At 46.0% G+C, this 14,558-nt stretch overlaps 1 protein-coding gene across 2 annotated transcripts in view; it reads right to left on the bottom strand.

Annotated features, from left to right (window-relative positions):
• The window catches only part of DIXDC1 (DIX domain containing 1), a 102,778-nt gene extending 88,427 nt beyond the window's left edge, over nucleotides 1–14,351 (bottom strand). The window contains exons 1-2 of one of the 2 annotated variants that reach the window (XM_019036656.4): nucleotides 14,182–14,351; nucleotides 11,669–11,761 (exon numbers count right to left, since the gene is read on the bottom strand). In XM_019036656.4, the coding sequence (XP_018892201.1) occupies nucleotides 11,669–11,725 (57 nt within the window). In that variant the 5' untranslated portion in view covers nucleotides 11,726–11,761; nucleotides 14,182–14,351. Of the gene's footprint in view, nucleotides 1–4,045; nucleotides 8,589–11,668; nucleotides 11,762–14,181 lie in introns of those variants that run through there. The other variant, XM_004052115.5, reaches the window with a different exon arrangement.
• Between the last annotated feature and the right edge of the window lie 207 nt (nucleotides 14,352–14,558).

The following is a 14,558-nucleotide window of genomic DNA, read 5'->3' as shown; positions in this document are numbered from 1 at the left end:
AAGCCATCCTCCTGCCTCAGCCTCTCAAAGTGCTGGGATTATAGGTATGAGCCACTGTGCCTGGCCTATTCCTATATTTCTAAGGGACTGCCAAGCGGACTAATCTTAATGTGAAATTTCAATTTCTACTTTTCTACTTGGAGGAAAACTGGTAGGGAAAGTCTGCCAGAACTTATGTTCAAAAGCTTAAGGTTCGGACAAGTGATTTCCTGTCAACCATCATTTTCATAAACCATTCCCCCAACTTTCAGCCCCCAGGCCATGCACACCACAGCTGGGCCTACGTTCACTCTTCCCCACAAGTAAGATTTCTGTATCACCTCAATTTTCCCAAGTTTGACACTCTGAACATCTACTGTGGCACGATCTTAGCTCACTGCAATCTCCACCTCCCAGGTTCAAGCGATTCTCCTGCCTCAGCCTCCCGAGTAGCTGGGATTACAGGCGTGAACCACGGCACCCAGCCTGTCTCTTTTTTTAAGAGAGATGGGTCTCTCTCTGTCATCTAAGCCGGAGTGCAGTCACCAGTCACGTGCGGTCACAGCACACTGCAGCTTCTAACTCCTCGGCTCCAGTGGTCCTCTTGCCTCAGCTTCTCAGGGAGCTGAAACGACAGGCATGAACCACCGTGCCTGGCTACTTCCTCTTCACTGGTCTGTGAGCTCCAGTAGGGCACAGACTCTACGTTATTAGACTTCTATGTATTTCCAGAGCCTGGCACAGTGACTGGCAAACACAGTAATTCAGAGAATGTCCAGTGAATGACTGCTTGCATGCATGTACCAGACGAGCAGGGAAAAAATCTGGCCTCAATGAGCAGATGGGTTGGTAAATGTTCAGTCCTTTGCATATCAGTACACCCTATCTCTCCCTATAAACTCCTTGGAAGCAGGAACTGAGTGTTTTTCAATTCTTTTATCCATCCCCTTTCAATAAACTACTGATTTATGAATAACTAATGAATAACTGAATAAATGAATGCATATTACCCAAACCGTATTATAATCTCAAGTCTCTCAAAACCTCCCAACACAAGCACCAAAGTTGTTTTTAAAGAAAGTTCAGCCCCCCAAAAAACACTTGCAGAAATCCATGTTGGCACATTTACAACATTCATAGGACAGCACCAATATCAAGCAGCAGAGAAAACAAATAGCTTCGAGGCAGATGCAGATTGGGGAGATTGTGATCTATAGGAAGCCTGGCCAAGCCATAGGAAATGGGGGATGACAGCCAGGGTGGCAGGAGCCAAAACCTGTGGATAATTTGCCATCCAAATTAACCATGCCATTCAAAGGCATTGCATTGAAAGCACTGACAAGGATCAATTCCGTGAGTTATTTGCCAGACATGTTGAGGCCAGGGCTCTGTGTAGGAAATGCGGTAAGAGAAAACTCTGTCATGCATGGCTATACATAGTGGCAAAGGATTGAGAACAGAAGCCAACAGTGGGTAGAGGGAAGCCAGGATTCAGAGGGCAGAGTTTCTCTCTGCTGCAGGGTTCCCTTATAATTAACCAATTAAGGCCAAAGCTCCATTCCCTGTGGCAGTTTTCTCTGCCATAGAGAATGAGGTCACAGCCCTAACTACACAGACCTATAAGGCATCTGGGTGATGAAGAATAGCTTTAGATGTACTTGGATCATTCCCAGGAGGTGACTGGATACATGTGTGGTATTTGTAGACTCAGTAGGAATTCTCAGAAGAATTAAAGCGTATTCTGACACTAGCTTTTAAATCACTGTTTACATCCTTATCTCAAGGACTCTAAAAAAATAAATTGATATTACTGGATCGATTAAGCAACCCTGGAGGCTTGAATAGGTCAAATAGGGCCCCATGGACTCTAAAATAACCAATTACACTATTATTCAGTAGCACTAAATGTAATATTGTATGTAAAATGAATTATTTAATATAGAATGTGAAAGAATTATTTAAACTGTAAGGAACCATTCAAATTTAACATATTACTGTCATTGTTATTTAGATGATGTCAATTTTTCAGAGAAATCAAAAGTACTCATTGGCTGTCAGAGTTCAAATCTAACAGAGAGGAACAGACGTACACTAGCTTGTGGAGAGGATGGAGGGAAGTTTACAGAATAGGTAGAAAAATCAAATATCAGAGAAGGAAAAGAGGCACTACTGCATTATTCTAGGGATCAATTAATTAAAAAGTTATGCATCTGTTGTTTTTATGAAGATTCCATTACCACCACAAAAAGACCACTCTCCCATTCCCCTTTTCCCTTATGCCCTTATGTTTTTCAAGAATTGGAGGTCAGGGGATATTTATGGAAGCACCAAAGCATGAAACAGAGGCCAAGCCTCTTGGTTTAGGTGGCTCTTCAGTCGAAAGGTTTCGAAGTGAAAATGAGCAGAAAACTAAGATTAGGACCAGCTCTGTGCTGGTTTCCTCCTCTTAAACAGACAGTGGGACCATCAAGAGCTTAGTTTTGTTGTTGTTGTTAAGTTGGGGCAGGAGGTATAAGACAACTAAAAGAGCTTTTGCCACAGTTGGTGAATGAGTCAGACTTACGCAGCTAAAGACCAGGGGCAGCCCAAAGGCAGAGAGTGAGAAAAGAGGAACCAGAATATTGGAATCACTCATAGGTAGGCTTCCCGGCTCTTCTGTGTTTCAACTCTTAGACTACAGCTCTTTGTTAACAATCCCCTTACGTGTGTTCAGACAGGAAGGATGCAAAGATGAGGTGCCCTGCAGTGCAGACAGGATGCAAGCTCCGCCCTTCAGTGAAGGTTGTGACACCCCTTGGCCAAAGGAAAATTCCAACTCGGTTAGGTTGGGACAGCATTTCTGCAGTTTTCCTCTGTGTTAGGAACAACGCTAGGGCACAGGGGCCAGAACAGGGGAGGGTTCTGTGGCAGGTCAGGCTGCAGAGCTTCTTAATTAGAAACAGGAATTAAGGAAGAAGTCTGTAGTGCAGCTGGAGAAATAAAATCTTATACACGAATTCATGAGAATGGTTATTTCTGGGGAAAAGGCTGGAATGGGTGGGGGGAGCCAAAGGCACGTCAGTCTTGCCTATCAAATGCTCATATTTAAGAAGACAATGTATTCATATGTTGAGTAAAAACTGATTTTAAAAATCTTACATTTCAGAGAGTCACAGAGAGAAGAAAGAGAGAGATGGAAGGAAAAGGAGCGAGAGAGAAATGAAGAAAGGCACAACTAACAGCCTAGGTTTCCCTGGATGCTGGGCTAAGACAACCCGCAGGAGTAGGGCTTAGCTGCAGCGGAAGACGTATGGAGCAAATCTTGAGGGGGAAGCATCCCAAACCAGAATTTCCTGGGTCACAAGAAAAGCAAATGCAATAAACAGAATTGTAAGAGAAACAAGTGGGGAGGAAATGACCTCTTGTCGGCCCTAGCCCATCTTGCCTGTCAGATTGAGGCCCCAGTTCCTCTGCTCTCACATGGACCGGTGCACGCGCTGGCTCCCTGGACCCAGGACCCAGGTCCCCTCTGGCTCAGTAGCTCCTCTCAGACAACCATGTCCTTGATTGCAGAGAAATCTACTGCCCCGCACTCAGAAAGAGATTCAGACATGAAGAGGGCACTTCACATGGACCATCTACAGTCCCCTGCCCTCTCAAACTTTCTACCAATGCAGTACCACTCCACCCTCCCTTGGCTCCGCTGGTTAGCTCCTGATATAGATGAGCACTTTTGCCAAATATCCAGGGATTCCCTGAGGATTTCCTTGGAGAGAGAAGCTCTAGGGAGGATGGATACCCCCTCTTCTGGAAGGAGGTGATTTCTGAATTTGTGGTCCTGTCCTCTTGGGCTCAGGTAAGCTACCAGGGAAGGTCATGGCCCAGCTTAGCTGTGGGCAGGCGGCCCTTCTGATTTCTCCTGGTTCACCCATCTGCACCGTAAGTACCACCTTAGCCCCTTTGGGGTTCTGGGGGCGATTTGCTCTGGGGTCCCCAGAGGATGGGGGAGGAGGAGGACCCCTTCCGGAGACTGGGCGGGAGACGCTGGGGGAGGGGAGCTGAGGAGTGGGAGGAGCAGGACAGTTACCTCATTGAAGCCCTCCTGCAGGACGTCCAGTAAGTTCCCTCGGGTCAGGCAGGCTAGCATTGTTCCTGCTGGGGGCTCCCCGGGCGGGGTCTCCAGCCCGGCGGCCGCCGCCGCCTCCTCCTCCTCCCTCTGCACACAAAGGCTCTCGGCTCAGCTCATTGGGATCCCTCCGGAGTCCCGCATGCCACTTACTGGAAACCTAGACTGGAGCCAAACTAGCGGCTTGCACTGGGCATGCTCGCACGGGGGCCTCCGCTGGAGGGGCCCGGCGCGGTCGCGGTTCCTATGGAAACAACTGGGCGCGCACTAGGTTGAGCGGCGCTGCAGGGCTGCCCTCAGCCCCGCTTTCCTGAGGGAAAGCCCCACGGCCAGGCGGGCTGGCGAGGGCGCGCGCTGCACGCCCGCACGCACGCGCACCCCCCCCCCCCGGCCGCAGCACGGGCGTGTGTGCGTGCGCTACACACACACACACGGCTTTTAGGCAAACGTGCTGCTGTATGTGCGCGCTGTGTGCATACACACACACACACACACACACACACACACACACGTTGACAAACAGACGGCCCGGCTGGCGTATGCATGCGCTTGCAGCCGCGCGCGCGCACACACACACCAGGCTTGCAGGCGGGTGTGCCCGCGGGGAGGGTGCGCAACACACACACACACACACACACACACACACACTGCTAACTTAAGGCCACAAACGGCCCACCAGAAGGTGGGTGGGAAAGGGAGTGAATCATAGGATTTTCCTCCAGACTAACCGAAAACAGCAACCTTTTTCCACATGGGCCCTGGACAGTGAGGTCAAACTAAAGAAGAGGAAGCAGAAGGGAAAGAAATAAGAAAGAGAAAGACCAGAGGAAGAAAGGGGGAAAAGAGGATAAAAAGAACTTTAGTTATTGATGGTATCAGAACACATTCAATAGAACAGTGCTAAACATCACGCAGGATCACAACAGAAACATCAAGGATGACCAAGGCTTTTCCAAAATTTTCCTATTTCATTCTTTATAAAATAACTGCTAAAATATACAACCCATATTTTAATGTGTTTTAAAATAAATGGGCTTTAATTAAAATAAAGACTGCAAAAATGTCCTGGTGCATTTGAAAGAGGTAAAAAGCTTCCTCAAGTGAAACAGAAAGCTATTCTAGGCTGTTTCTAGCTATTGAAGTCATAGCCTTGATTATTTATTTTTAGGAATACTAGTCATTTGCAACTCAGTGCAAACTCTTGTTTCTATAGGAAAACTCGAAGCTGAAAAAACATTCATTTTACATTCCACCTCGTGATCCCAGATGGAGAGGAAGGGTTTACAGAGCATTAGGGCTCAGAGAAGGTCAGGGCCTTGTCCAAGGACGCAGCCAATCAGTGACAGGCAGCTCAAGGATCTAGGAGTCTACACTTATGATTTTCTGGAAGACCCAGATTCCTCCTCAAATCCTGATTAGTACCTTAGCAAGAAAAGTCAGTAATGGCTCTTATTCAACCTAATGACCTCTTCAGGTCCTTAGAGAAAAAGAAAATCCACCAAGAGCAGCCAGGCTAGCAATATCTTGTCTGAATGTCTAAAGCTGCTAAACACAAAGATGTTTCTGAAAAAGAACACATCTCCCTGACCACAACAGGCAGGGGGCAGAGGGCCAGCACAGGTGTTGAGCGGCAGCTGCTGGTTGAATGTAGTGGGTTCAATTCTGGCTAATGCTGGGGAAAAGCTAAGACACCAAATCATTCTAAACCTGAGCAGCCCACAAGTCCAAAGACCACTGTCCTTCATAATCTAGCTGAGGAATTTAACTGCCAAGAACTCCCTTTGACACTACCACACTTCATGGTGTAACACCCCCGGAGAGTCACTAACCCATGTCAATTCAACAAGTTCCTTTATAAAGAGAAGCATGAAATTTCCAACAGCACAGACTTGCATGCAATACATCTACATGCATAATCATGCAAAACCAAAGTACCTAGTTGGTGGATCCCTGGGTAGAGGATCCTGATTGGTTGAGAGCCCCTCATGCTTTGTACACAGAGCAGAAAATATTGAGACATCAGAGGGAGATCCTGCTGACAGTTATCTATGCCAGAGGTCAGCGTTTCTCAAACAAGTCTTTGATCAAAGTAGGATCTGTGAGCTCAGTGTTTCTGGAAAAAGACTTATGAAATCACTGAATTTTAAAGCTCCAAAACATTTTGGCCCAACTTCCTTACTTGGCCCAAGTCCCTTATATCATAGAAAAAGCAACCAAGGCTAGGAGAGGTGCTCACAGTCACTCAGCAAGTCAGTATGGAAACTAAGATCTGAACCAGAGGGCTCTGAGGTCTGATCCTGTGCTCTTTGCACTGCCCATCACAGCATGCTGGAGGAATTAAGAGAGAATTGTAGTGAATTGATTTTTAAAAATGTATTATAAGGCATATGGTCCAATATTGCACTATTCCCTAAAAGTCTATAACTATACAAACCACATATTCTAGAGCAATGGTGTTCACTAGGACTGTCTGTGAAGATGGAAATGTTCTATATCTATGCTGTATAATATAGTGGCCACACGTGGCCACTGAGCACTTGAACTACAGCTAATGCAACTGTGGAACCAAAATTTTAATGGCATCTAATTTTGATTTAAATAGTACAATTTCAAAATATTCATTCTATTGTTCCCATATGACTATTAAGATGTGTTCCAAAAATTATACTATTTTACATAGTCTGCCTCTCACATTTGGAAAAAGCACAAAATTCCTGTCAGACCATATAATGTCCATTTTTTTTTTTTTGCTCAGAAGAGATGTTCACCACAGTTATCTTAGTTGGCCTTACAAAGTGGCTCAGATGAAGAACTGAGCTTTAGCTCCAAACAACACTAACATTTAGTATTCCTTCCATCCTCCCGATCCCACCATGTTGTAATATCAACATAAGAGCTGGGAGAGTATGAGGGCTAGCTACAAGAACTAGGAATAACTGGGACAATGATCAGGCATCCCATAGTGTTTGTATGTGGGAAAACTGCAAGCCATCTGGGTAGCTGGAACCACTTCTGCTGCTGCAGGGCTGTCATTCACTCTGCCTGGAAGCAGAGGCAAAGAAACCCAGCAAACTGCTTTCTGCATATCCCTGCCATGCTGCCTGATTTCTGAACTTATACCTGGCTTCCTCAGTCCTGCATTATTTTGACAATAATGGCAGACACTTCCCCCACAAACTGAAAGCTACCCAAATATCTATATATAACAGTAATAATAGCAAAATTGAGCTTTTACTGTGTGCCAAACCCTGTACTCAGCACTTAGTATTAGCTCATTTGACTGTCACAATTACCATAAACAGTAGGATTTTTACATATAAAGAAAGAGAGGTTTGGAGAAGTAATTTGTCACAGACCCAATAGCTACTAAATGGTGAAGCCAAAGTCCAGGTTCTTAACCATTATGCAATACTGTCATATGAAGAATGCAACATTACATTACATAAGAATGCAAGATTACATTACAAAAATGTAAATCTATTTTTACTTGAAGGAATGAATGAGCCAGTGGGAGAAACATTAATCACGTCTGTTAATAAATAGAGTAAGATGTTAGCCTAAGTAAGACTTTGAGCCTTAAAATAAAACCATCGTTTGGTGAAAATATTGCCTGTGACTTCTCTCTGCATAAAAATAAGAAGTGTGAAATTCAAATCTATATAAAATGTAACACAACTATTATGGCCAATAATTCATGACTATAAAGAAACAGAAAGGCAGTTTGAATAAACAAATTATTACAATTGTCAATAAAAATATTTTAAATGACCCTCGGAATAATGTCTTTTTTTTTTTTTTTTTTTTTAGAGAGAGAGAGAGACAAGAAGATCATCTCACTCTGCTGCCCAAGCTAGAATGCAGTGGCACAAAAAAATTACAAAATTAATACAAAAAAATACAAAAATTAGCCACTCATGGTGGTACGTGCCCATAGTCCCAGCTACTCAGGAGGCTGAGGTGGGAGGATCGCTTGAGCCCGGGAGGTTGAGGCTACAGTGAGCCGTGACTGCACCACTCCACTTCAGCCTGGGCAAGAGTGAGACACTGCCTCAAAAAAAGAAAAAAGGTCCGGGAGCGGTGGCTCACGCCTGTAATCCCAGTACTTTGGTAGGCCAAGGCGGAAGGCGGGCGGATCACCTGAGGTCAGGAGTCCGAGACCAGCCTGACCAACATGGAGAAACCCCCTCCCTACTAAAAATACAAAATTAGCCGAGCGTGGTGGCGCATGCCTGTAATCCCAGCTAATCTGGAGGCTGAGGCAGAAGAATCGCTTGAACCTGGGAGGCGGAGGTTGAGGCGGATGTTGAGGTGAGCCGAGATCACACCATCGCACACCAGCCTGGGCAACAAGAGCGTAACTCCGTCTCAAAAAAAAAACCAAAAGAAAACTCTAAACGGTCTAGCATGTTCTATACTGTGTCATTTAGTACTTAATTATACGTAATTTAGGAATGTGAATCTTTTTTACTGTATTCTCAAGCCAAATATAAATAATTTTTAGTATCCTGTATTTTCCTCTCATTCATTCATACATTGTTTCATTAAACATCCATTAAATAGATACTGACCACCTCTTATGAGTCATTATATGCCAGGTCTTATTCTTTTAGCAAAAACTTGAATAACTGACAGTTACACATAAATATACACATAACACATGGGGCAAGAAACAAGACTGGAGGGAAGAATAGTAAAAGGAAGACTAGTAAAACTGAGAATCCAATGACTAGTATGTGAGGAAAGAGTATACATGATGAATGTGACAGACTGAGTGGGCAGAAGAAGGGAGAAAGACAGAATGGTGAAAGACTAGAGTAGGATGTCGCCAAAGTAATCACCAGATGCTAGTGCTTAATATAAACCACACCAAAGCAGATATGTGAAAATATTCTACATGATTTTTTCTTTTTTTTTTTTTTTTTGAGACGGAGTCTTGCTTCTGTCGCCCAAGCTGGAGTGCAGTGGAGCGATCTTGGCTCACTGCAAGCTCCGCCTCCCAGGTTCACGCCATTCTCCTGCCTCAGCCTCCCAAGTAGCTGGGACTACAGGCGCCCGCCACCACGCCCGGCTAATTTTCTATATGATTTTTTTAACCTATTCCTGGGTTATGGATTTTTTTTCTTTTTTCACATGAAGTTTTAAAATTCACATTTCAAAAGTTATCTGCCAGTGGCCAGGCGTGGTGGCTCACGCCTGTAATCCCAACACTTTGGGAGGCCGAGGCAGGAGGATCACTTGAAGTCAGGAGTTAGAGACCAGTCTGGCCAACATGGTGAAACCCCATCTCTACCAAAATAAAAAATAAAAAAATTAGCCAGGCGTGGTGTCCTACGCCTGTAGTCCCAGCTGCTCTGGAGGCTGAGGTGGGAAAATCACTCAAACCCGGGAGGCAGAGGTCGCAGTGAGCTGAGATCGTGCCACTGCACTCCAGCCTGGGAACAGAGTGAGACTCTGTCTCAAAAAAAAAAAAAAAAAAAGGTTATCTGCCAGCTAGCCTGTGGGTGAGTATTATATTAAGACTAGCGACATCTGGTGGATATTTTGGAAGTGACACTTGAGTTTCTCTACGACTGCACTGAAAATGCACCCCTATGCCTCTGGGCTATCAGTTGATCAGGTGTCAGAGCTCCACATCAGTAATTACACTAACATCAAATCATCTTTCTGCAAGATTCAAGGTCTCATTGCAACAGGTAGCCTGATTTCTATCAAGGACCTAACTCCTAACTGATGTCCAGCTGCCTTCTGAAAGATGTATACAAAATCTGACGCTACAATTGTTGTACGAGGTAATTTATTATTTTAAATGTTGACAGTCTTTGACGTAGTCTTTTTTAAATTATTTATTTATTTATTTATTTTGGGATGGAGTCTCAATCTGTCACCCAGGCTGGAGTGCACTGGCACGATCTCAGCTGACTGCAACCTCTGCCTCCCGGGTTCAAGTGATTCTCCTGCCTCAGCCTCCCGAGCAGCTGGGATTACAGGCGTCCGCCACCACGTCCAGCTAATTTTTGTTTTTTTAGTAAAGATGGGGTTTCACTATGTTGGCCAGGCTGGTCTCAGACCTCAGGTGATCCACCCCCCTCAGCCTCCCAAAGTGCTGGGATTACAGGCGTGAGCCACCGCACCTGGCCTGACATCAGTCTTTAAAAAAAATTTTTTTGAGACAGTGTCTCACTCTATTGCCCAGGCTAGAGTGCAGAGGCACAATCACAGCTCACTGCAGCCTCGACCTCCCAGGCTCAAGCAATCCTCCCACCTCATTCAGCCTCCTGAGTAGTTGGGACTACAGGTACATGCCACCACACCCAGCAAATTTTTAAATTTTTTGTAGAAAGGGGGGGTCTCGGCCAGGCACGATGGCTCACACCTGTAATCCCAGCACTTTGGGAGGCCGAGGCAGGTAGATCATTTGAGGTCAGGAGTTCGAGACCAGCCTGATCAACATGGTAAAACCCCATCTCTACTAAAAATACAGGAATTAGCTGGGCATGGTGGTGGGCACCGGTAATCCCAGCTGCTCGGGAGGCTGAGGCAGGAGAATCGCTTGAACCCAGGAGGCGGAGGTTGCAGTGAGCCAAGATGGTGCCACTGAACTCCAGCCTGGGCAATAAGAATGAAACTCCATCTCAAAAAAAAAAAAAAGAAAGAAAGAAAGAAAGGAGGGTCTCACTATGTTGCTCAGGCTGGTCTTGAACTCCTGGCCTCAAGCAATCCTGGCATCAGCCTCCCAAAGTCGTGGGATTACAGGCATAAGCCACTACCTCACCTGGCCTGACGTAGTCCTAAATAAGGAAATTAATTATTTACAATGTGGGGGGCAGGGGTGAGCGAACCTAAAAGTCCAACAACAGAGAAGTGGTTAAGAAAATTACAGCCATTATAATGTTTACCAAACGTGCCCACATTAAAACAAACATTTTAACAATTTTATGTTAACGTTAAGTGAAACAAAGCAAGTTAAAAAGTTTGCGCAGCATATGATCGCATGTTAAAAATTTACTAACACAGTGAAACCCCCTCTCTACTAAAAATACAAAAAATTAGCTGGGTGTGATGGCACGTGCCTGTAGTCCCAGCTACTCAGAAGGCTGAGGCAGGAGAATTGCTTGAACCCAGGAGGCAGAGGTTGCAGTGAGTTGAGATCGCTCACTATATATATATATGTATATATAGTGACTGCAAGAATATTTTCCAGAATATTAACAGTGTGCTTCTGGGTGGGAGAATTACGGTTAGCATTTTTTAAAATCATAGTTTGCAATATTTTTCCAATGCTTTGTAATTAACATACATTATTGCTATAACAAACTTTAAATCTTTTAAAAACGCATACATTCTGATTAATTGCTAGAATTTCTCAACCCCTGCCTTATTTTATTAATTCCAGAAAAAGATGACTCGAGGTCCAAGAGAGCTATTAATAGAATTTCCACAAGAAGGAAAAGCAAAAAAAAAGACAAATATATTAAAATTCTGTTCCAGGATCTGAGTCCTGATGGAGAAATCCCCAGAAGTAGAACTGTATTGAAATTCCAGTAACATCATCACGCTTTTCACAATAGTACACCAAAAACTTACAGAAGGCTCTGTTGGCAGCAAGGAGTTACTGAATCTCATAACCACTTGGGTCCCCATCTTCAAGAGTCCCTAGAAGAGACGAATCAGGGCCACCTAAAACAGGAAGAATAAGAAATGTACAAAATAACAAGCCAGGAAAAAAAAAATTTAAAGCTCAACTAACCGAGTTGGGGCCAGACTCCTCCCCAAAACCTACCAACTTAAGTCATCTTGAAGTATCAGAAATAGGACCCTAGTTAGCAGGAAGTCCAGCTGCAGATATTACTAGCACAACAGGGCTATCCCAGTGGCATTTTAAAATTTACTTTTTTTTTTTTTTTAGAGATAAGGTCTCACTCTGGCACTCAGGCTGGAGTGCACTGGCACTGTCATAACTCACTGCAGCCTTTAACTCCTGGGTTCAAGTGATCCTCCCACCTCAGCCTCTCAAGTATCTAGGACCACAGGTGTGCACCACCACACCCAGCTAACCCAGTGGCATTTTTAAACCTAGTTGCTTAGGTATTAATACTAATAAAGTGAAGAGTAATACTCCCCTATCGTTAGTCAAGCAACAATGCATTTTCCTTTCTTCCTATATTTATCAGTCAAGGACCACAGGAAGTATTCTGAAGATAATCAGGAGAAATACTGGAAGCTCTGCTACTGGCATTTACTTCCTTCTATCCTCAGAAACTGAGTTTTAACCCAGAGAGACAACATGTGTAAGTCTTTTTTTTGTGGGGGGGACAGAATCTTGCTCTGTCGCCCAGGCTGGAGTGCGCTGGCACGAGCTCGGCTCACAGCAACCTCCGCCTCCCAGGTTCAAGCGATTCTCCTGCCTCAGCCTCCCGAGTAGCTGGAACTACAGGCACGTGCCACCATGCCCAGCTAATTTTTGGTACTTTTTTAGTAGAGATGAGGTTTCACCATGTTGGCCAGGCTGGTCTCCAACTCCTGACTTCGGGTGGCCTCCTAAGTGCTAGGATTACAGGCGTGAGCCACCGCGCATGGCCCGGCATGTATAATCTAAAGACAGAAATTTGTATATAGCACTTTAAGCTTACGAAGTACTATCATCTACATCATCTTATTTGACCTTTGCAGTAAATAATCTTTGAAAACAGAGTTAATGTTTCTACCTTTTTTCCCCCCCCCCACTTTTTTGAGATGCAGTCTCGCTTTGCTGCCCAGGCTGGAGTGCAGTGGCGCAATCTCAGCTCACTGCAGCCTCGCCTCTCGGGTTCAAGCGATTCTCCTGCCTCAGCCTCCAGAGTAGCTGGGATTACAGGCCCCGGCCACCACGCCCGGCTAATTTTTTTGTATTTTTAGTAGAGACGGGGTTTCGCCATGTTGGGCATGCTGGTCTCGAGCTCCTGACCTCAGGTGATCCACCCACCTCGGCCTCCCAAAGTGCTGTGATTATAGGCATGAGCCACCGCGCCTCGCCAGTATTATCCCGGCCCGACCCTGCTTAGCTTCCAAGATCAAACGAGATCGGGCGTGTTCAGGGTGGTATGGCCATTAATTTTTGTATTTTTAGTAGAGACAGGGTTTCGCATTGTTGGCCAGGGTGGTCTCAAACTCCTGACCTCAGGTGATCTGCCCGCCTCAGCCTCCCAAAGTGCTGGGATTACAGGCGTGAGCCACCACGCCCCGCCACCTTCATTTAATATATAGAAAATAGGCTACAGAGTTTCTCCACCAATTAGTGGTGGGGGTCAGTCCTCCAACCCACCTTTTCTGAATCTGCCTGCATTGAATCTTTGCCAGACAACGGGCCGGGAAAAAGTGATAATGGTAATGATATAATGGCAGCCAACATTTGACTACAAACTATGTACTTGTCGCAAGTGCTTTAAATTCTCACACTTTATGGGGCTATTTTTTTTTTTTTTTTTTTTTTGAGATGGAGTCTTGCTGTGTCCCCCAGGCTGGAGTGCTTTGGCGAGATCTCGGCTCACTGCAACCTCCGCCTCCCGGGTTCAAGCGATTCTCCTGCCTCAGTCTCCTGAGTAGCTGGGATTACGGGCCTGTGCCACCATGCCTGGCTAATTTTTGTATTTTTAGTAGAGACGGGGTTTCACCATGTTGGCCAGGCTGGTCTCGAACTCCAGACCTCAGTGATCCGCCCGCCTCAGCCTCCCAAAGTGCTGGGATTACAGGTGTGAGCCACCGCGCCCGGCCGATACTATTATTGCCAACTTTTGTGTGTGCGTTTGCTACAATTTCATTTTCAGTACTCTACCAGTCTTTAATCATCCCTCTTAGGGACAAGCAGAGAGGCAGCGGTATCTGGGGAGAACGGAGAACAGACCGAGAAAGGGGAGTGCGTTACCCCTCCTCTCTAAGCTCTGAAAGTCTGAAGCAGGAAACTGCACACTAAGAATGTACAAGGCTGAGGGCGGTTTGGTCTTTGAAATTTTAGCCTCCTCTTACCCACTTCATCCTCGCCACCTCCGCGTGTCCCCAGTTTCGATGTGGATGATCAACTTGGGTAATATTTTTGTTACTCGCCACCTTTCAGCACCTACCTCTTAAATGATGGGTCCGTCTGGTTCAGCATCTCTGTCCCCAGCCCTCCTGGGCTCGGCCTGCCGGTGCTCTGGCTTTGCCGCGGCATTCCCGCTGCCATGGTGATGCGGGGGCTGGCCCCAAGCCCCGCCCGCCTCCAGCCAGCCCGAGCCAGCCCCTGCCGGCCTGGGTCCCGCCTCTGGCCCGCCGGATCCCGCCTCCTGCGGGCCCAGACCGCGCCCCCTGGACCCAGATTCCCCCCACTGCCGTTCCGGATCCGCCTCCCAGGAGCTCCGACAACAACCAATCCCGGCATGGACCCCCGCCCCAGGAACTGCGCCCTCTGCCAATGGTAGCCCGCCCCCGTTCTCCTAAACCCCACCCCCTCCAGCTCCAC

This window comes from Gorilla gorilla, chromosome 9, assembly GCF_029281585.2.
Source record: "Gorilla gorilla gorilla isolate KB3781 chromosome 9, NHGRI_mGorGor1-v2.1_pri, whole genome shotgun sequence".
Classification (NCBI taxonomy): Eukaryota; Metazoa; Chordata; class Mammalia; order Primates; family Hominidae; genus Gorilla; species Gorilla gorilla.
The sequence above is the reverse complement of the archived record's forward strand: the minus strand, read 5'-3'. Positions and strand labels throughout refer to the sequence as shown.